At 42.4% G+C, this 27,598-nt stretch overlaps 1 protein-coding gene across 1 annotated transcript in view; it reads left to right on the top strand.

Annotated features, from left to right (window-relative positions):
- LOC117403026 (kinesin-like protein KIF26B) overlaps window positions 1-27,598 on the top strand; it is a 189,288-nt gene that overhangs the window by 71,544 nt on the left and 90,146 nt on the right. Inside the window, exons 3-4 of the mRNA XM_059023479.1 lie at window positions 4,822-5,328; window positions 16,313-16,479. Of these exons, the coding sequence (XP_058879462.1) occupies window positions 4,822-5,328; window positions 16,313-16,479 (674 nt within the window). The remainder of the gene's footprint in view (window positions 1-4,821; window positions 5,329-16,312; window positions 16,480-27,598) is intronic.

Here is a 27,598-nt window from a genome sequence, read left to right as displayed (position 1 = left end):
AGAAACATTTCGAGGGGATTTATATAAAATATTGCGTTTAAAAAAAAAAAAAAAATTAAATAGCTCCCTCTCTGGCATTTTACATATTTCTATGACAGAAATAGACTTACTCGATGTGTGATGTTTTAGTTATATATTTATATATGTCTGCTGCTGTTTAAATTGAATAGACCTCTAGAAATGAATATTTTCTCACAATAAGCCAGTTCATTATTATTATTATTATTTATTTATTAGCAGACGCCCTTATCCAGAGCGACTTACAATTGTTACAAGATATCATATTACACATTATTTCACATTATACAGATACTACATTATTTTATATACAATTACCCATTTATACAGTTGGGTTTTTTACTGGAGCAATCTAGGTAAAGTACCTTGCTCAAGGGTACAACAGCAGTGTCCCCCACTGGGGATTGAACCCACAACCCTCCGGTCAAGAGGCCAGAGCTCTAACCACTACTAATTCATAACCAACATGTCAACATGATATTTAAACCCAGAGTCTTGGAATTTAGAAACTAAGTGAGTAATGTTGAGTTTTTCCCACAAATGAAGCATCTTGTGAATAACCTGCTTCAGTTTCCAGATTTCCATTCAGCTGGGTTCATGGGAGCTCACGTCTGCCTGAGCTGTACCTGCTTCAGTTTCCAGATTTCCATTCAGCTGGGTTCATGGGAGCTCACGTCTGCCTGAGCTGTACCTGCTTCAGTTTCCAGATTTCCATTCAGCTGGGTTCATGGGAGCGCACATCTGCCTGAGCTATACCTGCTTCAGTTCCCAGATTTCAATTCAGCTGGGTTCATGGGAGCTCACGTCTGCTTGAGCTGTACCTCGTTCAGTTTCCAGATTTCCATTCAGCTGGGTTCATGGGAGGTCACGTCTGCCTGAGCTGTACCTGCTTCAGTTTCCAGATTTCTATTCAGCTCGGTTCATGGGAGCTCACGTCTGCCTGAGCTGTACCTGCTTCAGTTTCCAGATTTCCAATCAGCTGGGTTCATGGGAGCTCACGTCTGCCTGAGCTGTACCTGCTTCAGTTTCCAGATTTCCATTTAGGTTCATGGGAGCTGCACACTTGGTAATGATTTCACATGATACAGGAGTGTAACAGGGTTTGTTACATGTGTGGGTCGTCACTGAACGATACTGAGGCAGACACAGAGCAACACAAGTCATGACAGTAGGGTACCAGCAATGGTAGCCCTAGTGTCACATTTAATAAAGAAAAGAAAAGAAAACAAAGCTAAAAATAAAGGTTTGCCACACAAATGGTGAGTGCTAGACCCACTAAAAGGAATGTTCTGCTCCAGGAACCTACTACTCTATGCAAACCCTCTCTATACTGTTTGGGATCAACATCCCCTAAACTAACCTACTTCTGGGCTCGGAGTCCCGGTTTCTCACAGCAACTCCTGCCTCTTCACACAGCCTTGGCTGGGCAATGGTTTCACGAGCACCGTCTTGCAGTTGAAGGGTTCCGTAGTAGTTAATCCTGCGGAGCGGACGCTCTCCTGGGTGTGGTCGTGTGCAGGGGTAGATGCTCCCAGGGTTTGTGCTGGATCCATAGCTTCAGCTCCCGGGTTGAGCCTCAAGCTCGGTGCAGCCTCCCCGGGCTCACCCCCCAGCCAATCTGGACCTTCCGATCTGCTCAGTGCCGGGCCAGCCCACCTGCTCAATTATTTCCTTAGCAACGCGTCACCTGTTGCGCGTCTAAGCTGCTTCCACAAAGGCACACATGCATCCAAGAACCAGTGGCAGGGTCTCCCTGTCACAGGGAGGAATGGCACTAAAACTAATTTTATAAAAAATGCATGCAGGGGCTCACCAGCAGAATGTGCCGTGTTTCTCAACATTTGTATACTGTGTTTCACAAAGGAGCAAAGTGCGTCCATTGTTCTTTAGTTTATATGGAAAGGCACTGTGAAAGTGAAATTATTTTACACATGCTCTGTTTTTTTCAATGTGAGGCATGTGCCTTGTTGGTTGCCACAGCCAGACTGTTTCTTAAGGTAACTCTGCTGTTAGATTGTGCACCAGATGGTGACCAATCGCTGAACTTGGAATCCCATGGAGATGAACCTTTTGGGACACAGCACTTGTAAAGTGCTGCATTTTCATCGAGTCCAGGTACAGGTACAGGGTTCAGACTCATACTGGTGGAAAACTGTGACACCACTGTAACAACCAGACTTTTAAGACACAAGCCAAGACTAACTGTTTTCAAAAACAGATAATTAAAGACTGATTGACAGCAAATAATGGGACCAAAAGTTCGTGGGTAAGAGTGTCATAATCTTCAGTAACCTTTTTATAGTGGCAAAAAACTGTAGAACAGTACAATGTCGATACAAAGGAAGCAAAATATACCTTAAACATTGCTCTAAGAAACCTCATAGCACAATAGAATGCATAGTGTATACACTGATATAAATATTTTGGCAGTGAAACAGCAAGTAATACAGTAAACAGTCAAAATGACCCTGTTAACCCTGGGTATTACTGGTAAAACCGATTCGCAAAAACAGCTTGAAACACAATGAAGTAGTATTAACAAAAATTAAACAGTCCATGTAAATTAATGCGGTTATAAAGTTCCTTATTGCAGAAAAAAAACAAACCAAACAAAGTCAATCCAAAAAACAAAGTCAAACTTGCTTCAAAACAAAACAAACTTGCAAAAAAACATATTCCAGAGAAAAATAAAGTATCAAAATAAACGCCCATAGTACTATGAAGAAAAAAAAACAATTGTAATCCAGCATTGTCCAGCACAAAAAGTAAAAGTCTACCAGACCGTCTCACCCCTTCCTGCCGTGTGTCCGAGGACCGGCTGCGCGTTGTTCCCGGGACGTAAATCGATCTGTTTTCTTCAGTTTCAAATAATCCATATAAAACGAACGGTATTCCAAAGCTGTATTCGGGACAATTAGCTCAGTGACACTCCATAAAAAATGTTACATCGTTTCTAGATAAGCTTAAATAATTTAAAAAGCAAAAAAGAAACCGCAACAAAACTGCAAACGACACTCAGCTCTCCTTTCAGGCCATCCTCTCATTTCCCACAATACGCTCTTTATCAATGAAACCCAGGTGGATTGAATTAAAACAATTACCGTAACTGGCAGAATATAAGAGCCTTCACATAGAAAAAAGAAATAAAATGAACCCCGATGAATCCCCCCCAAGCCTGGACAACTAAGCCAAACGGGAGATAGGCTAATAAACAAGGCAGAAATGAACAATTTATTCTAACCTGGCCAGGTATAATCCATTCTAATTAAAGAACAGATGATGATGTATTTTTAACATCATTTATGTGGCGGTCGCCACACCACCATGTGAAGCAGGGTTTCACAAAGACAAACCTTATACCATGCAGAACTGCCTAGGCAATGTGTTGTGTCTCCTCAGGTGAGACATACTGTATCAAGGTTAATTGCTTTCCAGAAAGCTCCCAGCGAAATGCTCAAATAGAACCCATTGCATTTTTTAAACTGGTTTCCCGAATGACGGAAATGAGCCGGAGCTATTCCGAAAACTGCAGTGATTCATAAATCAATGAAGGCTTCTCTGTGGTTCTGTTCATGGATTATAAACAGTGCCTAATACAGATGGATTATAATTCACTGCAGTAGATATTGTCTCAGTTCAGTCAGTTTTATAGCATTTCTAAATTGCGGGAGACCTGAATGGAGAGATATGGGCCTTAGGAATATGAATCATTACATATCAGCCGTACATAAAGAGTGAATGTAAGTATGAGCAGTGTATACACATTGGATTGCTAAAGTCCTTTAAGCTCCACGATTCCCTCTGCAAACATCTGCTGACTGTTATCTATTACAGCATGTGTGCACTGTGCAAGAAAATGAAGAATAAAATCAATGGGTTAGATGTCTTTATTGGTATAGTGTATTCCTGCAATTTAAGTTACAGGAAATACAGTAAAGCAAATAAACACAATACCCTAAAATCTGTATTGTTTTGTATTGTTTAATGTAAAGGTGTGCCTGGGGCTTTCTGTTACCAAGGTGACTCACACCCAAGCAGATCTTTGAGATCTCATATTTTTTCGTGTGTCCTTGGAGACCCACATTCCTGGTCACTAGGCACTCAATCATAGTGACAGCACATATAAAACAAACTAACCAAAGGAATAATAATAAACAAATAAACACTCATAGCATATTTCTAACAGGAGAACATGTTGATATCTAGCACTGCGAATTCCAGAACAAATCCATGATCCATAATACAGATTGCATCGGGACCACACATTCAGTGTGTCACTGCGCTACACTCAAACATGGACTGCTGTAATGACAGATAATCCACACATTCAGTGTGTCACTGCGCTACACTCAAACATGGACTGCTGTAATGACAGATAATCCACACATTCAGTGTGTCACTGCGCTACACTCAAACATGGACTGCTGTAATGACAGATAATCCACACATTCAGTGTGTCACTGCGCTACACTCAAACATGGACTGCTGTAATGATAGATAATTCACACATTCAGTGTGTCACTGCGCTACACTCAAACATGGACTGCTGTAATGACAGATAATCCACACATTCAGTGTGTCACTGCGCTACACTCAAACATGGACTGCTGTAATGACAGATAATCCACACATTCAGTGTGTCACTGCGCTACACTCAAACATGGACTGCTGTAATGACAGATAATCCACACATTCAGTGTGTCACTGCGCTACACTCAAACATGGACTGCTGTAATGACAGATAATCCACACATTCAGTGTGTCACTGCGCTACACTCATTAATCCCTTTGTCTCTCTCACAGGACCCTTCATTCTCTGCCCTGATTCACGACAAGCTCCAAGTCCCCAACACCACCCGCAAGGCCTGGAACGAGAAGGACAGCCGCTGTGACGTCTGCGCCACCCACCTGAACCAGCTGAAGGAGGAGGCCATTCAGATGGTGCTGACGCTAGAGCAGGCCGCCGCCCTGGAGCAACGCGACACCTCGCCAGGGTCACCCCCTCCCTCCAACATGCCCTCGCTAGGGGGCTCCCGCAGCATGTGCGGCCTGCAGGGACCTCGGGACTGGTCCTTCATCCCAGCCTCCTACACCAGCCCTGGCTACATGAGCTTCCAGCCCGGCAAGCACTCCAGCAAACCCAATAGCCTGGGCATCGAGAAGAAGAACGGTTCACCCGGGCATGCTGGGAAAGCAAGCAGCCCAGGCAACGGCAACATCCTGGGCTCGGGCCCCATTCAGGCACACCAGTATCTGGACGGGACCTGGTCTATGTCAAGAGCCAATGGGGTGACCCTTTACCCTTATCAAGTAAGTCTTGACAGCCTGCCCACAGCATACATTTGTTTTGAATGGTTATTGTTTTTTTTTTATTTCTTGTTCGTCACTGTCTGGTCTTTTAATCAACTCCTATTGTTGCAAGGAAAAAAATTCATACATACCAATACATACAGACACATCTAAATTGTAGTCTAGTGTAGTTTCTTTAATACATACCAATACATACAGACACATCTAAATTGTAGTCTAGTGTAGTTTCTTTAATACATACCAATACATACAGACACATCTAAATTGTAGTCTAGTGTAGTTTCTTTTAATTGTCTTTAGGGAGTTGCATGGCAAGACAGAGGGCAAGACATGAAAAATGAAATGACACTATTCAATGACAAAAGCATCAATTATTTTAGCATCGAGTATAAACCCTAAGTGAAATAATGGAAATTCATAGAGCATTATAATGGAATAAAGTGTTTTTGTTATCTTACAATAAAAATCCACTAGACTCAGTGAGCTAAATGAAGGAGTTTGAACCAGTAGTACTCAATGCATCTGGGTTGAAAGCTAGCTGGAGACAGTGGTAGGGTCCCTGGTACACTGCCAGACACTACCACCCCTGCGCTGACTTGGGAGCGGCGAAAGACGAACACATACTGCCCTCCGAAGAGTGTGCTGTCAGCCGACCACTTCTTTTCACTCTGCAGGCCCTCCATGCAGCCAGCAGAGCGTTGGTAGATATTTGTACTAGTGACTAAAAAGAAAACTATTGCTGCTGGATATATTGGAGTACCACTGCAGCACATTTACTGGCATGACACTTACTTCAATACGACCCCTTCAGTCTTTCAAACTGTTTCCCTAATGCAAAGCAATTGCCATGTTTTCATTCCCCATCCTGCTGTTTTCAATACTAGTGTAGCCTGTGCTTTCAGTTCACCTTGAGATACACCAGTGCCAGGAAGATACTGAAATTGAAGAAGGAATCTATGAAAAAGACCTAGTTTATGTTGACTCAGAAATGTCTTCATCTAGACAATGTGGGGGAGCTATAAAAAAGACCAACAAGATGCTCGGATATATTGTGAAAAGTGTTGAATTTAAATCAAGGGAAGTAATGTTAAAAATGTACAACGCATTATTAAGATCTCATCTAGAATATTGTGTTCAGTTCTGGTCCCCTCGTTACAAAAAGGATATTGCTGCTCTATAAAGAGTGCAAAGAAGAGCGACCAGGCATGTTGTATGCAGACAGGCTAAAAGTATTGAATCTGTTCAGTCTTGAACAAAGAAGACTACGCAGTGATCTGATTCAAGCATTCAAAATTCTAAAAGGTATTATTATTATTATTATTTATTTCTTAGCAGACGCCCTTATCCAGGGCGACTTACAATCGCAAGCAAATACAAATACATTCAAGTGTTACAATATAAGTCATACAATAAGAACAAGAAATACAATAATTCTCAAGTGTGCCAAACCACAATTCAATAATACAGCAGATAATAGTGAAAGTTACATCAGGATATGATTAAATAGTGATAGTTACATCAGGATATGATTAAGTACAAAATACTACAGATTAAACACTTGGCAGATTACAATATTCTGAGGTACAGGATTAAATGCAGTAAAATAGGGGGCAGATAAGAGCAAAATAAAGCATATTTAAATGAAGGGTGATAGTGTCCCAGGATACAACAGAGGAGTTGTACAGGTGCTGTTTGAAGAGGTGAGTCTTAAGGAGGCGCCGGAATGTGGTCAGGGACTGGGCAGTCCAATAAGATCGACAATGTCGACCCAGGGGACTTTTTCGACCTGAAAAAAGAAACAAGGACCAGGGGTCACAAATGGAGATTAGATAAAGGGGCATTCAGTACACAAAATAGGAGGCACTTTTTTACACAGAGAATTGTGAGGGTCTGGAACCAACTACCCAGTAATGTTGTTGAAGCTGACACCCTGGGATCCTTCAAGAAGCTGCTTGATGAGATTCTGGGATCAATAAGCTTCTAACAACCAAACGAGCAAGATGGGCCGAATGGCCTCCTCTCGTTTGTAAACTTTCTTATGTTCTTATGAAGCTGGCAACTGACATTCCCTGTTGTGAAGATATTTATCTCAATAGGAAGATTATTGCCTTCTGTTAACAGTTAGGATTTCCTTGTGTTAACAGTTTGTAAGTGGACCTAATGAGTCTAGTCATCTGTTTTGGATAAGAAAATAAATAATTGTTGACGTGCTCTTTCAGCATTCAGGTGCCAGAGGCTGTGCTGAAAACCCTAGGAATGCATTGCTGCTTGAGAAAGCAGATTCCGAAGGTAGTGCTTGTGACTGGAAGTCCTGTTTAATTGGGTGGCGTGGTGAGCAGTGAATGCCAGGACTCGGGGTAATTGAGGTTGTGTGATGGTGCTTCAAGCAGCAGGAGGAGCCTGTGTCAGAATGTGAAATGAATGCCTCTTTTTTCTTTTTACACAACAGATGGCAAATGCTTTGCAGGTCTTCTCTGCTCGTCTCATTGGCAGTGCTGCAGCACTGGGCGTTTCTCCTGGCATGATCTTATTAAACGTGTGCTTTCTGAAAAGCCCATTATTCTTTTATCCATAATGAGGTTTGAGCTCTTTCATCCTCCTCGCTTCTGCAGCCTCTCCAACCTTTTCACTTCCTTTTTAGCTGACTGTTTTAAATGAACCTTAAATGTTAGCAAGTTGTTACAGTGTGTAAGACATGTCGTGTCCAGCTTGTAGAGTCTCTTCAGGGCTGCAAGAAACAACTGGGTACAGGAGGTTCATTAAGCCTGTTTTCACAGCTCAGCTCAATTCATTGTCATAGATAAACGATGGGTGGAGATTTTCTCTCTAAGTGTCAGGCATGGAAAGGGAGTAAAGTACTGTTTTCAAAGCCATAAAAATGACAGTGTTTCCATAAAATAAAGTCCACTGATAATTCTTGCAAACATGCAACAGTGGAGACCATTTGTAATCACAGCATCACACCACAGACTTAAAGATCATCGATGTAGCCTACTGATAATTCTTTTGTGAAGCAAAGGCCCAAAACAAGTACATTAATAGTTATATACGAGTACATATAATACTGTATATACATATACATATAATACTGTGTATACTGTATATACATATACGAGTACATATAATACTGTGTATACAGTATATACACATACGAGTACATATAATACTGTGTATACAGTATATACACATACGAGTACATATAATACTGTGTATACAGTATATACACATACGAGTACATATAATACTGTGTATACAGTATATACACATACGAGTACATATAATACTGTGTATACAGTATATACACATACGAGTACATATAATACTGTGTATACAGTATATACACATACGAGTACATATAATACTGTGTATACAGTATATACACATACGAGTACATATAATACTGTGTATACAGTATATACCAAGGTATTCCTACCATGCTATCTGAAGAAGGGGGAAGAAGAGGTTTTCAATTTATCAATTATCAATTTCTTGTTCATTATTTATGTATACACACACACACATATATATATATATATATATACACACACACACACACACACACACACGCAAGTCTGTATGGGGTAATGCATGTCAATTAGATCTTCTGCTTTAAACAACTAATGATTAACAAATGGTGGTTAGATGTGAGGATTAGGACTGGCTTCAGATCCAACTCAGCTTCTTTAAATGACAAGGTGAACTCTGCAGTTTCAATGGACTACCTGCTACCCCATGCACTACTGCTGAAGCGCTGTGTGTTAAAACAAGCACTGGACTGTTTTTCAGACGTGTAGATGTCATGGTACAGCATTAGCCTTCTCATTTGTAAAAGGTCATTCCAGAGGGTGGGAAGCAGATATTCTGTCGTTAGACACATTACATTTTTCAGATCTCATTACTTGGACCCAGGTCTATGCCTAATGTCATTCTTTTGTAATACAGATTCCCAGACTATCTCATTCGTTCCCTGTGTTTCTGGTTTGATCTGTTTTTTGAGGCCTGTTTTGGAGCAGTGGGCCAGAGTGACTGCAGACTTGCACCACAATTGTGAACTGTGCCTCGATCTTTGAATGACAGTTAATTGATTATGGTACAACATCTCATTGATGCATGTCTCTGCAAACTGATGACATAAAAAGAGAAAGAATGAATAAACAGAATGTCTTCATTGTCAATCTTATTTCCTAAATTTAGCGGCTGGAATACTTCCACTGCCTACCATGTTGCACACAACAGAGTCACATGGGGGCAGTGCATGTTGAATACTGTCAACAGGCTGTGTGGTCTGGTGGTTAAAGAAAAGGGCATGTAATCCCAGCTCACTCAGTGACTCACTGTGTGACCTTGAGCAAGTCACTTAACCTCCTTGTGCTCTATCTTTCGGGTGAAATGTTGTTGGAAGTGACTGTGCAGCAGATGCACAGTTCACCCACCCTAATCTTTGTAAGTCACCTTGGATAAAGGAGTCTGCTAAATAAATAAACAAACAATAATAATACCCCAGGATTATGTATTATCTAAAATGTCAAGATGTATGTGGGGTAAAATATTGAAACTAGTCTTACAAAATTATGAAACACACACGTATGCATACTGTAGGTAGACATGCCCACTAATACTGTAGTTTATAGTATAATAATGAATACAGTGTGTATAGACATGCCAAAGACCCTGCCACAAAGTATATATTGGTTTTTTCATCATATAGTTAGTGGTTTTTTTAAGAGCTGCTTTTCACTCAGCTACAGCAGTGTTTATTGAAGATTCGTGGCACAGTGTCACAAAGACGGCCAGAGTGGGTGGCGTCAGACCAGACAGGAATACACAGACAGAGACGGTGGTGATGAGGAGCTGAGTGCAATGGCTGCACTCAGCGTTTATTTAACAAATAAAAGGGTTTAACAGTACAAAAAACAGGACACGGCACTTGACGCCAAAAGAAACATATAAACAAAACGGACTAAACAGTGAACAGACAAACGGACAAACACGGTGAGCAGATAACACTAATTACTTTACTTCAGACTTTCTTTTCTCCTTCTCTCTCTCCCGTTCTCCACTCACCGAACACCAACCCTTAGTGCAAGAAACGTGCATCTATATATACTGTTGTGCTGGGATTCAATTACTAATTAATTACTCACTTGAATCCCAGCACGTGAATTCATTACGTGAAACCCCGTGTTCACATATTATATTTTAAATGCACGTGCGTGATGTGCAATCCCGTGCCTAAATACAAATATACACTATTTAAATACACGTGAAACACAGACCCGTTTATATCCCGTGTACCAATGACTATACACCAACATTTACACACGCAACATACACACAACACACAAATGCACACAGGGGCGGGGCACTTTGCCACACACAGCTACAGCAGTGTTTATTGAAGATTCATGGCACAGCTACAGCAGTGTTTATTGAAGATTCATGGCACAGCTACAGCAGTGTTTATTGAAGATTCATGGCACAGCTACAGCAGTGTTTATTGAAGATTCATGGCACAGCTACAGCAGTGTTTATTGAAGATTCGTGGCACTTCTGATTTGAATCAGCTGTTTGTTTCAAGCTGGAGAACCTGCGCTTTGTAATACAACATTGTAGAGAACAAGTGATCAAAGCCCCTGATTCCTGTTCTCTCCTCCACCAGACTCGCTCTGGCACACATATGTCTTTACTGCTTCAGACAACTCCCTAGACAACTTTTCTTTGGTCTCTTAATTTTGAGTGAGAAATGTATTCCAGCTTCTAGTTCCTGCACCTGGACTATGGTCTGTGATAAAGCTGACGGAAGCTGCAATTACATAAAAAAACCCAGGTAGGAATTACTTGTGTGCCAGAGATGCGCTCAGATCTGATAGGAATTACCTGTGTGCTAGAGATGCGCTCAGATCTGAGAGGAATTACCTGTGTGCTAGAGATGCGCTCAGATCTGAGAGGAATTACCTGTGTGCCAGAGATGCGCTTAGATCTAAGAGGAATTACCTGTGTGCCAGAGATTCAGATCTGAGAGGAATTACCTGTAAATCAGAGATACACTCAGATCTGATAGGAATTACCTGTGTGCCAGAGATGCACTCAGATCTGAGAGGAATTACCTGTAAATCAGAGATGCGCTCAGATCTGAGAGGAATTACCTGTGTGCCAGAGATGCACTCAGATCTGAGAGGAATTACCTGTGTGCCAGAGATTCAGATCTGATAGGAATTACCTGTGTGCCAGAGATTCACTCAGATCTGATAGGAATTACCTGTAAATCAGAGATTCACTCAGATCTGATAGGAAGTACCTGTAAATCAGAGATACACTCAGATCTGAGAGGAATTACCTGTAAATCAGAGATTCACTCAGATCTGAGAGGAATTACCTGTAAATCAGAGATTCACTCAGATCTGATAGGAAGTACCTGTAAATCAGAGATACAGTGCCTTGCGAAAGTATTCGGCCCCCTTGAACTTTGCGACCTTTTGCCACATTTCAGGCTTCAAACATAAAGATATGAAACTGTAATTTTTTGTGAAGAATCAACAACAAGTGGGACACAATCATGAAGTGGAACGAAATTTATTGGATATTTCAAACTTTTTTAACAAATAAAAAACTGAAAAATTGGGCGTGCAAAATTATTCAGCCCCTTTACTTTCAGTGCAGCAAACTCTCTCCAGAAGTTCAGTGAGGATCTCTGAATGATCCAATGTTGACCTAAATGACTAATGATGATAAATAGAATCCACCTGTGTGTAATCAAGTCTCCGTATAAATGCACCTGCACTGTGATAGTCTCAGAGGTCCGTTTAAAGCGCAGAGAGCATCATGAAGAACAAGGAACACACCAGGCAGGTCCGAGATACTGTTGTGGAGAAGTTTAAAGCCGGATTTGGATACAAAAAGATTTCCCAAGCTTTAAACATCCCAAGGAGCACTGTGCAAGCGATAATATTGAAATGGAAGGAGTATCAGACCACTGCAAATCTACCAAGACCTGGCCGTCCCTCTAAACTTTCAGCTCATACAAGGAGAAGACTGATCAGAGATGCAGCCAAGAGGCCCATGATCACTCTGGATGAACTGCAGAGATCTACAGCTGAGGTGGGAGACTCTGTCCATAGGACAACAATCAGTCGTATACTGCACAAATCTGGCCTTTATGGAAGAGTGGCAAGAAGAAAGCCATTTCTTAAAGATATCCATAAAAAGTGTTGTTTACAGTTTGCCACAAGCCACCTGGGAGACACACCAAACATGTGGAAGAAGGTGCTCTGGTCAGATGAAACCAAAATCGAACTTTTTGGCAACAATGCAAAACGTTATGTTTGGCGTAAAAGCAACACAGCTCATCACCCTGAACACACCATCCCCACTGTCAAACATGGTGGTGGCAGCATCATGGTTTGGGCCTGCTTTTCTTCAGCAGGGACAGGGAAGATGGTTAAAATTGATGGGAAGATGGATGGAGCCAAATACAGGACCATTCTGGAAGAAAACCTGATGGAGTCTGCAAAAGACCTGAGACTGGGACGGAGATTTGTCTTCCAACAAGACAATGATCCAAAACATAAAGCAAAATCTACAATGGAATGGTTCACAAATAAACATATCCAGGTGTTAGAATGGCCAAGTCAAAGTCCAGACCTGAATCCAATCGAGAATCTGTGGAAAGAACTGAAAACTGCTGTTCACAAATGCTCTCCATCCAACCTCACTGAGCTCGAGCTGTTTTGCAAGGAGGAATGGGCAAAAATTTCAGTCTCTCGATGTGCAAAACTGATAGAGACATACCCCAAGCGACTTACAGCTGTAATCGCAGCAAAAGGTGGCGCTACAAAGTATTAACTTAAGGGGGCTGAATAATTTTGCACGCCCAATTTTTCAGTTTTTTATTTGTTAAAAAAGTTTGAAATATCCAATAAATTTCGTTCCACTTCATGATTGTGTCCCACTTGTTGTTGATTCTTCACAAAAAATTACAGTTTCATATCTTTATGTTTGAAGCCTGAAATGTGGCAAAAGGTCGCAAAGTTCAAGGGGGCCGAATACTTTCGCAAGGCACTGTACACTCAGATCTGAGAGGAATTACCTGTGAATCAGAGATTCACTCAGATCTGAGAGGAATTACCTGTGTGCCAGAGATGCAGTCAGATCTGATAGGAATTACCTGTAAATCAGAGATTCGCTCAGATCTGATAGGAAGTACCTGTAAATCAGAGATACACTCAGATCTGAGAGGAATTACCTGTAAATCAGAGATTCACTCAGATCTGAGAGGAATTACCTGTGAATCAGAGATTCACTCAGATCTGAGAGGAATTACCTGTGTGCCAGAGATGCAGTCAGATCTGATAGGAATTACCTGTAAATCAGAGATTTGCTCAGATCTGATAGGAATTACCTGTAAATCAGAGATTCACTCAGATCTCATAGGATTTATACACCATTTGTACAAATGAATCCTATCATTAAACACCATTTATACAAATGAATCCTATCATTATGCACCATTTATACAAATGAATCCTATCATTATGCACCATGTATACAAATGAATCCTATCATTATGCACCGTGTATACAAATGAATCCTATCATTAAACACCATTTATACAAATGAATCCTATCATTAAACGCCATTTACGCAAATTAATCCTATCATTATGCACCATTTATAAAAATGAATCCTATCATTAAACACCATTTATACAAATTAATCCTATCATTATGCACCGTTTATACAAACGAATCCTATCATTGTGCACCATTTATACAAATTAATCATATCATTATGCACCATGGACATTCAATAAATCTTTTCAGTAGGAAGTTGGAACATTGTCTTGAGACAGATATGTTGACTCCTTGTGATGAAGAATATATTGAAATGTTCTAAAATGATTTGTTTCCAAAGATTGTTTTCCTTTCCTTGTGATTCCTCAAAGAAAATAATTTCCTGTTTTCCTTTCCTTGTGATTCCTCAAAGAAAATAATTTCCTGGCTGTCGTTTTGGAAGCTGGATACAAGCAGCTGTTTTTCCTAACAAACCGCGGTGTGTTCCAGAAAAGTTAGTCAGGTGACAAGCTGTAGTTTTCAAAGCATGTGTGGAGAGCAAGTGATTCTTTCACAAACAGACCCTTTTAAAACTTCCAAAAGTAGGCAGATCTTTCCCAAATTCGGGTCCATGATTGGGCAGTTTGAAAATAAACAGAGTTGGTCATTTTACTAGATCCATAGTTACTCCCATTTCCTCTAGACAAAGCATGGCAAACCAGATGACTGCCACTCCATATTTGAATGGTTACAGATATCTTCAATACACATCCAGTCTTTGAAGTGCAGTCCAAAGAGAGACTGATTGTCTACTAGACCAGTTTAGTTACTCAAAACAGTAAAGTAGCTTGTGCTCCCAGCTGGAGGTCTCTTTGAATTCAAGAACACCAGGGGGGTCCTTTTAACCCAATTGTCCTTTTGTTGAAAATGGAGATTTAACAGAAGACAGACAGCCTAGCCTGAGAGCAGGCCTTCAAACCTCCCCCAGTTCATCAGAGATTTAGTGAGAAAGATTCAAATTAGGTTTGGTTAAATCCTTATATAATCTATACAATATATTTAAACATTTATAAATTGTATATCTTTTTTACTTCACAAGCTTGCAATGTGATGTAATCTATTTTTATATACACAGCACGTGGGTCCATTTTGTTCTTTTCTAATCTTTCTACTCCAGCAAACTCAAGCAGTGTGTTTTCATACAGTATTTAAGGTAGCAACAAATAATCATGCAAATATATTTTCCTTTTCACAGTCTGCTGCCCTGTGCCTCCTGAGACCAGACTGAAACAGAACAGCCGTGCCTTGACGGGTATTCCTGCAGTGTGCATTTTAAACAAGCCATTAGATAACATAACGTACATCTTGGCAACCTTGACCGTTACTGCTGTCCTCAGAAGCACTGAGAAGTGGAAGAGTCCTCAGTGGCCTCCATCCCTCATAAACACCCCCACCCCCTCCCCTAGGCTGCATCCTTATTTGTTTGTGAGCGCGACTGTAGCTCCAAAACGGCAGCTATTATTAGGCCTGAGCCTGAGCCCGAGCCCAAGTTTAAATGAAGCTGGCAATTATAGAGACTAACTGTCATCAGCCGTTGTTTTCCAGTCTTTGTACCACAGCTCTGAGCGCTAAATCACTCAAATCACTCAAATCAGTCAATCCTGGCTTTCTTTACATTACATTTTACTCAAACTTATTATATAATATTATATATATATATAAATAAATATATATATATATATATATATATATATATATATATATATATATATATATATATATATATATATATATATATATTGATACAGACAGGCTGAAGTTAGTAAATTACCAATTTCAAGTCTACTGTGATTTATGAACTCAAACATGGTTCCATCAGGAATGTAGTTCTCGACTGTAGAGAATGTGTAGAGATCATTCTCTATATGCCACTGCTTTCAGTAGAAATATCTGGTGAAATAGAAAGGTAACAGAAAAAAACATATACATCTGACAAACAGTATGTGCTTGCACACTCACCCATCAATATACAGTGTGTACAGCTGTGGCATCACCCTATATAATGAACTAATTTTGCTTCATAGTCGAATGAAACCTGCTTAATAATGTTACGTTCACATTAACATACCTAATTTGATACTGGATTAAATACTGTGTTTGACTCATTCTGTGCTCTGTGCTTGCAGGTTTTATCTAAGTCACAAATATAACACAGAAGATATTCTAAAAACAAGTTCACGAACAAAAAACCCAGCCGTTTAAAAATCAAATAAATCAGTTCAGTGTTATTTTTTTTATTATTTTTTTAAAGCAGGATTTTAAATCTACTTTACTTTATAGTGTCTACTTCGGTTTTCCACGGGAACCATCCCAAAACCCTGGAGTAGTATCCCAGGAAGCCCCTCCTCACTCCTCCCTGCTGTGTTTGCTTGCAGATTTCTCAAGTGGTGACGGAGAAGTGCCGGGAGGGCTTGAGCGAGGCTGTTCTGAACCGGCACAATGCAGACAGGCCCTCGCAGTGCAGCTTCTCCGGTTCACAGAACAGCTATGTCTCCAGGGTGCCCTCCAGTGGAACCTCCGCCGCTGCCTCCTTCTTTGCCAGGTAAGTCTAAAACAATAGGCCTTACATTGCAGTAGGGCAGTATGGAGTGCCTTATTTTTTGTGTGTATATTATTTATTTATTTATTTATTTATTTATTTATTAGCGGACGCCCTTATCCAGTGCGACTACAGTTGTTACAAAGTATCATATTACAAAATATCACATTACAGATAATAGCAGTTATAAAATACAATACAATCAATAGTAAGAGCAAATTAAAATGAGAGAAAATAAAAAATACAGTAAATAATTATGTTTGAGAGCGATTACGACTAAGAGCAGTTAAGCTTAAGTATTTGGTTATAACAGTAAATTCCATTAAGAGCAAGTAGTAAGTACAATAAATGGATAACAATCATTTCAAATAAGAGCAATTACAAAAAACGTGAATACGGTTACCTTTAAGAGAAAAATCAAGTACAAGATAGAGGAAATATAATTAGGATCAAGAGCAGTAGTAGAATACAGAAACGTGTGGAGCAGTTCAGTGCAAGTATACGATGATGCAAGTACTGATACAATTGGGTGCCATATAGTCCAGTATAGTTGAGAGTTATGACATGAGCATTGAGTTTAAGATGATGCGAGTGCATCCAGGAGGAGATGGCCGAGAGACAGGTGGAGATACTGGAGGAGATGTGGAAGTCAGAGGGGGAAAGGAGAGGAAGATCTGGGCATCATCAGCATAGAAGTGATACGAGAAGCCATGGGAGGAGATGAGGGGACCCAGGGAGCGGATGTAGAGAGAAAACAGGACGGGTCCCAGGACTGAGCCTTGGGGGAGCCTGTAGAAGGAGAGCAAGAGGCAGAGGGTGAGCCACGCCAGGACACCCGGCACGAGAGGTAGGAGGAGAACCAGACAGGAAGAGTGCCGGAGAGTCCCAGGTCAGCGAGGGAGGACAGGAGAGTAGAGTGGTCGACTGTGTCAAAAGGCAGTAGAGAGATATAGGAGAATTAGGACAGAGGAGAGGGAGGCGGCACAGGCAGAGAGTAGAGAGTTAGTGATGGACAGAAGAGCAGTTTCAGTGGAGTGTGCCAGACGAAAACCTGATTGGAAGAGGTCAAGCAGAGAATGTTTTGACAGGAAAGTAGAGAGCTGGCGATGTACCGCTCGCTCGAGAGTTTTAGAGAGGAACGGGAGAAGGGAGACAGGATGGTAGTTCTGGAGGGATGAGGGATTAAGAGGGTTTTTTTAAGATGGTGGTGATGCAGGCCTGTTTGAAATCAGAGGGGAAGGAGACAGAGAGTAGAGAGGTGTTGAAATGAGAGGAAATGAAAGGGAGTAGAGGAGGGGCAGCAGCCTGGAAGAGGTGAGTGGGGAGGGGGTCACACGTGGTGGGTTTGTGGCCCTGGAGCAGGGACCAAAGATCAGAGTCTGAGAGGGGTGAGAAGGAGGAGAAGGAGTGTAGATTAGTAGGGGTTGCAGAGGATGATGGTGAGTGAGTACGGGGTGGGTGGGGAAGGAGGCGAGGTATTAAAGAGTTTGTGGATATCAGGATTGGAGGAGAAGGAGGCAAAGTCATCATCTGAGATAGAGGAAGGTGGAAGGGGGCTAAGGAGGGAGGAGAAGGTAGAGAAAAGTTAATTATTAAAGCTAGTCATGGTAGTCATGGTAGGGAGCAATAGAGTAGAGGAGAGGAAGCATAAATGGCTATGGGAGAGGGTGGTGCCAAGAGGGAGATGAAAACAGACAGGTACAGGAGGAGCAAGAGCATTAATTAAGAAAAAGAAAAGAAAGGAACATGTATTCAAACCTGGTCTGGAGTTGGAGCCTTCATGTTGGGTTTTTTTTTTTAAAACCGGTCCTCGTTGGCCTGTCCTCGTTTGGACTAACAGTTTTGACAACCGGCCCTTTGGTTATATTGCCCTTCGGTGAGCTGGCGCTCTAAATTAGCGTCAATGCATATATAATGCTAATATATATACTGTATATATATATAATATCCTTAAAAAATAGAAAGAAGACAAGCATTTGAATTGACAACAGAACTGTAACTACTCCTGGATTTTGAAGCTGTGGAATATCAGGCATCATGTTGTTAAGAGTAGAAACACCTTGATGGGCAACTAGGGAATCATTGTTTGATTGGCTAAGGAATCATCGTTTGATTGGCCTAAGGAATCATCGCTTGATTGGCCACTTTTTAATGATCATTTTGAGCATTTTAAGCATGTATTAAATGAGACTGATGAGGATGGGGACTTGAGTCAGTCATTTTCACCACTTTGAAACAAGACACTGGACTCAAAGATATCGGTGCTGAGAGTTAGGGAGGGATAGGATTAGGGAGGGTTAGGTTAGGATACTGGACTCAGAGCTATCGGTGCTGAGGGTTAGGGAGGCTTAGGGTTAGGGTTAGGTTAAGATCATGGACTCAAAGCTATTGGTGCTGAGGGTTAGGGTTAGGGTTAGGTTAAGATCATGGACTCAAAGCTATTGGCGCTGAGGGTTAGGGTTAGGGTTAGGGTTAGGTTAAGATCATGGACTCAAAGCTATTGGTGCTGAGGGTTAGGGAGGGTTAGGGTTAGGGAGGGTTAGGTTAAGATAATGGATTCAGAGCTATCGGTGCTGAGGGTTAGGCAGGGTTAGGGTTAGGGTTAGGTTAAGATAATGGACAGAGCTATCGGTGCTGAGGGTTAGGGAGGGTTAGGGTTAGGGTTAGGGAGGGTTGGGGAGGGTTAGGTTAAGATAATGGACTCAAAGCTATCGGTTGACATGGATCCAGGCTTCAAGCCGATGGAAGTGATTAGATTACTATTACATCCAGAGAAATACTTAGAGAATCACACAGCTACAGGAGCTTGGGGAAGAGACACATATCAAATATAATCTCTGCGTCTTAAATGTTCATTCGTTTATTAATTATACTGTCTCTGTGAGGTCAACAAATGCATTGAAAATGATTTATTTTTCCTGCCATGCAGAAGGCAAAGTGATGTCAGCCCTCTATTCTAAATTCTCTCCCTAAGTGATTCTCCACATTCCTTCCGGTAACAAAATAAAACAATGGATAAAAATAACCCCGGATCTGTTGTGCGCAGAATGATCACATCACACTCGTGCCTGTAACTGAGCTTGACATTCGTTCCAGGGCCTACTGGCTCTTCGTTCATTTGATGGCACACTTTCAGGCATTGTTACTTTGACCTTTATAATGGACCTGTTCGACATGCTGCTTTCCCCTATTGCACTTGGCATAAGCCAGGACACCACTGGAAACAAAATGTGGTCTCTTAGCTTGAGATAGAGATTGGTACATTTCAAACTCAGGGATTCTTGAATCTTATATTTTAAAAGAGAGCAAAGGATATGTGCTGCACTACCTTGTAGACCTACACCTCCCCCACAACCCCAGTCAAGCAATTACTGGACTGCTAGTGAATAACTGCAGTATGAATCAGAACACACACACAGGGACAGCACAGATTACTGGTTCATTCTCCGCAGGTTTATAAAACCTAGCACAGTTTTGCAGGCCGTTAAATGAATGCTCTTTCTTTAAGCAGTCGCTGGCCAGCTATACTATGGGAACAGCTGTTAAACATATTTAAATGAATGCTCTTTCTTTAAGCAGTCGCTGGCCAGCTATACTATGGGAACAGCTGTTAAACATATTTAAATGAATGCTCTTTCTTTAAGCAGTCGCTGGCCAGCTATACTATGGGAACAGCTGTTAAACATATTTAAATGAATGCTCTTTCTTTAAGCAGTCGCTGGCCAGCTATACTATGGGAACAGCTGTTAAACATATTTAAATGAATGCTCTTTCTTTAAGCAGTCGCTGGCCAGCTATACTATGGGAACAGCTGTTAAACATATTTAAATGGATGCTCTTTCTTTAAGCAGTCGCTGGCCAGCTATACTATGGGAACAGCTGTTAAACATATTTAAATGAATGCTCTTTCTTTAAGCAGTCGCTGGCCAGCTATACTATGGGAACAGCTGTTAAACATATTTAAATGAATGCTCTTTCTTTAAGCAGTCGCTGGCCAGCTATACTATGGGAACCGCTGTTAAACATATTTAAATGAATGCTCTTTCTTTAAGCAGTCGCTGGCCAGCTATACTATGGGAACAGCTGTAAAACATATTTCTGGTTTTGCTTTTATCATTGTGTTCTATTCTGGGCACATTCATTTTTTTAGACTGGCTTATTCATACTCTTTTTTTTATTAAGCAGCAAACGAGAATGTGTGAATGAAATAGACAAAAGAAAACAGCCATCATATAAAATGAGTGTGGGCTTGTATTGAATCAGACTAATTAACTAAAGCATTGCCACTTGAAGCACTTGTGTCTTTCTGTTCCAGTATTACATGTTGACAGTCCATCCTGCAGTATTGGCTCTGTTTTGGGTAGATTCACAAAGCCAACAAAGAAGGAGAAGCCTGATTCAATGTAAGGATTTAGCTGCAGGTTCAATTAACAAATCAACCCTGGGGAAATAGGCATCTGAAATATGTTTGAATTTCCTCTGCTAAGTTCGTTAACCTCTAAAGTATTTCAACAGTATAATTGATTTCGGCCCTTAGTTTTCATTTTATTATTTAAATGGGTTCCCTGATGTATGCCATTCCTAAGAGATTCATGATGAGCGATGTGCACTACGGTATGCTTGATGCTCATTAATCCCTGGGTAACAGACCTCTGCTTCCTATACCCCTGGAATGCAAGCCTGTGTTCCACACAGAAACGAGTGGATGTGCCCCGGTCCTCCCTCTCTGCTACAAACGGAACTCCTTCACTGATTTACGATTGGTATGTTTTCCGAGCCATGCTATTTTATATTGCTAAGAGATGTCATGGCCTAAACTGACAGTACAGCTAGCTTTAACTGGGTTAATAGTAAAACAGCTATCAACTGTAATATCTGTCTATAATCTGTAGTACTTATAGCAGTATGTCTTTACTGATATCTGTATATTTATCAATAAAAGTAAAACTCTGATTCGGTAGTTTGAAATCCTGAGGATTTTAAATTACCCAAAAAACACTCCCTAGAGATGATTTAGACATTTAAACCATGTTCATTTTTGTGCTTAATTGGTAGCAGTTCTTTAATGCTTTGTTAAGTTTTAATAAACAGCAGGAACCTGGAATAATAAAGCTACCTACTGTATTTTGCTCTGTTAAAAAATCTCCATGGGATGTAAATGTAGCTGACATGTATAATTATAATGAAAACATAACGTTTTGTAGGTACATGTGGGAGTAAAAACCACATACAATGAAGACCCCTTCTACTCAGTTAAAGGGAAGTGTACAGTTTACTTTTTTAACATATACTGCCTGGCCACTTGATTTGGACCTGCCTGCTCGATTGGGTTTGGCAGTGCCCTGATGTGGGGCAGGTTCTTCTTGGTGTCTCCTGGGTTTACTTGATTAGGCCCTGTCTGCTCGAGTGGGTTTGGCAGTGCCCTGGTGTGGGGCAGGTTCTTGCTGGTGTCTCCTGGGTTTACTTGATTAAGACCTGTCTGCTCAATTGGGTTTGGCAGTGCCCTGGTGTGGGGCAGGTTACTGCTGGTGTCTGCTTGGTTTACTTGATTAAGACCTGTCTGCTCGATTGGGTTTGGCAGTGCCCTGGTGTGGGGCAGGTTCTTGCTGGTGTCTCCTAGGTTTACTTTATTAGGACCTGTCTGCTCGATTGGGTTTGACAGTGCCCTGGTGTGGGGCAGGTTCTTCTTGGTGTCTCCTGGGTTTACCTGATTAAGACCTGTCTGCTCAATTGGGTTTGGCAGTGTCCTGGTGTGGGGCAGGTTCTTCTTGGTGTCTCCTGGGTTTACCTGATTAAGACCTGCCTGCTCAATTGGGGTTGGCAGTGTCCTGATGTGGGGCAGGTTCTTCTTGGTGTCTCCTGGGTTTACTTGATTAAGACCTGTCTGCCCGATTGGGTTTGGCAGTGCCCTGGTGTGGGGCAGGTTCTTTTTGTTGTCTCCTGGGTTTACTTGATTAAGACCTGTCTGCTCGATTGGGTTTGGCAGTGCCCTGATGTGGGGCAGGTTCTTCTTGGTGTGTCCTGGGTTTACTTGATTAGGCCCTGTCTGCTCGATTGGGTTTGGCAGTGCCCTGGTGTGGGGCAGGTTCTTCTTGGTGTCTCCTGGGTTTACTTGATTAAGACCTGTCTGCTCGATTGGGTTTGGCAGTGTCCTGGTGTGGGGCAGGTTCTTCTTGGTGTCTCCTGGGTTGACTTGATTAGGACCTGTCTGCCCGATTGGGTTTGGCAGTGCCCTGGTGTGGGGCAGGTTCTTGCTGGTGTGTCCTGGGTTTACTTGATTAAGACCTGTCTGCTCGATTGGGTTTGGCAGTGCTCTGGTATGGGGCAGGTTCTTGCTGGTGTCTGCATGGTTTACTTGATTAAGACCTGTCTGCCCGATTGGGTTTGGCAGTGCCCTGGTGTGGGGCAGGTTCTTGCTGGTGTCTGCTTGGTTTACTAGATTAAGACCTGTCTGCTCGACTGGGTTTGGCAGTGCTCTGGTGTGGGGCAGGTTCTTCCTGGTGTCTCCTGGGTTTACTTGATTAGGACCTGTCTGCTCGATTGGGTTTGGCAGTGCCCTGGTGTGGGGCAGGTTCTTCTTGGTGTCTCCTGGGTTTACCTGATTAAGACCTGTCTGCTCAATTGGGTTTGGCAGTGTCCTGGTGTGGGGCAGGTTCTTCTTGGTGTCTCCTGGGTTTACGTGATTAAGACCTGTCTGCTCGACTGGGTTTGGCAGTGCCCTGGTGTGGGGCAGGTTCTTCTTGGTGTTTCCTGGGTTTACTTGATTGAGACCTGTCTGCCCGATTGGGTTTGGCATTGCCCTGGTGTGGGGCAGGTTCTTCTTGGTGTCTCCTGGGTTTACTTGATTAAGACCTGTCTGCTCGATTGGGTTTGGCAGTGCCCTGGTGTGGGGCAGGTTCTTCTTGGTGTCTCCTGGGTTTACTTGATTAGGCCCTGTCTGCTCGAGTGGGTTTGGCATTGCCCTGGTGTGGGGCAGGTTCTTCTTGGTGTCTCCTGGGTTTACTTGATTAAGACCTGTCTGCTCGATTGGGTTTGGCAGTGCTCTGGTGTGGGGCAGGTTCTTGCTGGTGTCTCCTAGGTTTACTGTATTAGGCCCTGTCTGCTCGATTGGGTTTGGCAGTGCCCTGGTGTGGGGCAGGTTCTTCCTGGTGTTTCCTGGGTTTACTTGATTAGGACCTGTCTGCTCGAGTGGGTTTGGCAGTGCTCTGGTGTGGGGCAGGTTCTTGCTGGTGTCTCCTAGGTTTACTTGATTAAGACCTGTCTGCTCAATTGGGTTTGGCAGTGCCCTGGTGTGGGGCAGGTTACTGCTGGTGTGTCCTGGGTTTACTTGATTAAGACCTGTCTGCTCGATTGGGTTTGGCAGTTCCCTGGTGTGGGGCAGGTTCTTGCTGGTGTGTCCTGGGTTTACTGTATTAGGCCCTGTCTGCTCGATTGGGTTTGGCAGTGCCCTGATGTGGGGCAGGTTCTTCTTGGTGTCTCCTGGGTTTACTTGATTAGGCCCTGTCTGCTCGAGTGGGTTTGGCAGTGCCCTGGTGTGGGGCAGGTTCTTGCTGGTGTGTCCTGGGTTTACTTGATTAAGACCTGTCTGCCCGATTGGGTTTGGCAGTGCCCTGATGTGGGGCAGGTTCTTCTTGGTGTCTCCTGGGTTTACTTGATTAGGCCCTGTCTGCTCGAGTGGGTTTGGCAGTGCCCTGGTGTGGGGTAGGTTCTTGCTGGTGTGTCCTGGGTTTACTTGATTAAGACCTGTCGCCCCGATTGGGTTTGGCAGTGCCCTGGTGTGGGGCAGGTTCTTCTTGGTGTCTCCTGGGTTTACTTGATTAGGCCCTGTCTGCTCGATTGGGTTTGGCAGTGCTCTGGTGTGGGGCAGGTTCTTGCTGGTGTCTCCTTGGTTCACTTGATTAAGACCTGTCTGCTCGATTGGGTTTGGCATTGCCCTGGTGTGGGGCAGGTTCTTCTTGGTGTCTCCTGGGTTTACTTGATTAAGACCTGTCTGCTCGATTGGGTTTGGCAGTGCCCTGGTGTGGGGCAGGTTCTTGCTGGTGTCTCCTGGGTTTACTTGATTAAGACCTGTCTGCTCGATTGGGTTTGGCAGTGCCCTGGTGTGGGGCAGGTTCTTGCTGGTGTCTCTTAGGTTTACTTGATTAGGACCTGTCTGCTCGATTGGGTTTGGCATTGCCCTGGTGTGGGGCAGGTTCTTGCTGGTGTCTCCTGGGTTTACTTGATTAAGACCTGTCTGCTCGATTGGGTTTGGCAGTGCCCTGGTGTGGGGCAGGTTCTTGCTGGTGTCTCCTAGGTTTACTTGATTAGGACCTGTCTGCTCGATTGGGTTTGGCAGTGCCCTGGTGTGGGGCAGGTTCTTGCTGGTGTCTCCTAGGTTTACTTGATTAGGACCTGTCTGCTTGATTGGGTTTGGCAGTGCCCATGTGTGGGGCAGGTTATTGCTGGTGTCTCCTGGGTTTACTTGATTAAGACCTGTCTGCTCGATTGGGTTTGGCAGTGCCCTGGTGTGGGGCAGGTTCTTGCTGGTGTCTCCTAGGTTTACTTGATTAGGACCTGTCTGCTCGATTGGGTTTGGCAGTGCTCTGGTGTGGGGCAGGTTATTGCTGGTGTCTCCTGGGTTTACCAGAGGATTGTTGTGGATTAAGCCCACCCAACATCCCAACAGTGCTGCAATTGTATACTGATGGTGGTCACTTTTAAGACCAGCATTGCAGAGAATTCAGGCCCTTCCATGTTCATCTCAATCCCAGGACCTCAGTCCATCTGCACAGCCCTGTTTTAATGTTTTTGATATGATGCGATAAACAGGGACAACACATAACAGTAATTGCAGAGATGGAGGGCAGCATGCACTGGGGTTCTAATCTGTGCTGTTATTTGAATCGTTCTCAGCATTCCTCAACACATCTACATTCTAGAAAAGAAAGAAAAAAAGTCCTGATGAACACAGATTTTTGGCCATCTAAGAAAAATCCTGAACAGTTCTATAAAATACAGAAAAGAGAAAAAACAAACATCTAAAACAGAAGCCCATAGTATTATATTCATGCAGTCCTGCAGGAAGTAGCTAGAGCGTGCCTGTATACTTGACAAAAGAGGACAGCCAACAAGGCCTGGTTTCTGATGAAGTGGAATTCACAGAAGACTAAGCTACGGAAGGATGTAGTAGACATTTACCCAGAATTATAGCTTCTTTTAGTAAAGGGACGGTTTTGTTTCTAATTTCTTGTGTTTATCTTGGAGGGAATTGTAAACTTCTATAGTAGTATACAGTCTTTTCTGCAGTGTCCTTAAAGTAGTTTTAATTGGATTCAATGTAATGGGAGTCAAACTGTAATAGCCTGTGGTACACTGTGCTGCATCAAGGAGGTTTGGAATGCAGATAGGAATTAGAGATGTGGAGGTGCTGCTATCTGCATGTCCAACCACGTAGCCTGGGAATGTTCTGATGGCTCTTTGTAATTCAGAATGCAGATTGATATTCTGATGGCTCTTTGTAATTCAGAATGCAGATTGATATTTTGATGGCTCTTTGTAATTCAGAATGCAGATTGATATTCTGCTGGCTCTTTGTAATTCAGAATGCAGATTGATATTCTGCTGGCTCTTTGTAATTCAGAATGCAGATTGATATTCTGCTGGCTCTTTGTAATTCAGAATGCAGATTGATATTCTGATGGCTCTTTGTAATTCAGAATGCAGATTGATATTCTGATGGCTCTTTGTAATTCAGAATGCAGATTGATATTCTGCTGGCTCTTTGTAATTCAGAATGCAGATTGATATTCTGATGGCTCTTTGTAATTCAGAATGCAGATTGATATTCTGCTGGCTCTTTGTAATTCAGATTGCAAATTGATATTCTGCTGGCTCTTTGTAATTCAGAATGCAGATTGATATTCTGCTGGCTCTTTGTAATTCAGAATGCAGATTGATATTCTGCTGGCTCTTTGTAATTCAGATTGCAAATTGATATTCTGATGGCTCTTTGTAATTCAGAATGCAGATTGATATTCTGCTGGCTCTTTTTTAATTCAGATTGCAAATTGATATTCTGCTGGCTATTTGTAATTCAGAATGCAAATTGATATTCTGATGGCTTTTTGTAATTCAGAATGCAGATTGGTATTCTGCTGGCTCTTTGTAATTCAGAATGCAGATTGATATTCTGCTGGCTCTTTGTAATTCAGAATGCAGATTGATATTCTGATGGCTCTTTGTAATTCAGAATGCAGATTGATATTCTGCTGGCTATTTGTAATTCAGATTGCAAATTGATATTCTGCTGGCTCTTTGAAATTCAGAATGCAGATTGATATTCTGAGCATCTGTATATGACCATGATCTATTTTGTGTTAATTGTCTAGGCTACTAAGTAGGCCAAGTTAATAATAATAATAATAATAATAATAATAATAATAATAATAATAATAATAATAATAATAAAGCTGATTTTTACTTGGCCCGCTGTATTTGTCTGCTTGAGAGAGGCCCCAGACTGAGTATGTGACTGCAGAGTCTCATTATGGACTCCAGCGTGCTGCTTGGGTATGTGACTGCAGAGTCTCATTATGGACTCCAGCGTGCTGCTTGGGTATGTGACTGCAGAGTCTCATTATGGACTCCAGCGTGCTGCTTGGGTATGTGACTGCAGAGTCTCATTATGGACTCCAGCGTGCTGCTTGGGTATGTGACTGCAGAGTCTCATTATGGACTCCAGCGTGCTGCTTGGGTATGTGACTGCAGAGTCTCATTATGGACTCCAGCGTGCTGCTTGGGTATGTGACTGCAGAGTGTCATTATGGACTCCAACGTGCTGCTTGGGTATGTGACTGCAGAGTCTCATTATGGACTCCAGCGTGCTGCTTGGGTATGTGACTGCAGAGTCTCATTATGGACTCCAGCGTGCTGCTTGGGTATGTGACTGCAGAGTCTCATTATGGACTCCAGCATGCTGCTTGGGTATGTGACTGCAGAGTGTCATTATGGACTCCAGCGTGCTGCTTGGGTATGTGACTGCAGAGTCTCATTATGGACTCCAGCGTGCTGCTTGGGTATGTGACTGCAGAGTCTCATTATGGACTCCAGCGTGCTGCTTGGGTATGTGACTGCAGAGTCTCAT

This window comes from Acipenser ruthenus, chromosome 5 (genome assembly GCF_902713425.1).
Source record: "Acipenser ruthenus chromosome 5, fAciRut3.2 maternal haplotype, whole genome shotgun sequence".
In the NCBI taxonomy this organism is placed as follows: domain Eukaryota; kingdom Metazoa; phylum Chordata; class Actinopteri; order Acipenseriformes; family Acipenseridae; genus Acipenser; species Acipenser ruthenus.
Note: the sequence above shows the minus strand (reverse complement) of the source record. Positions and strands in the feature narration are given on the sequence as shown.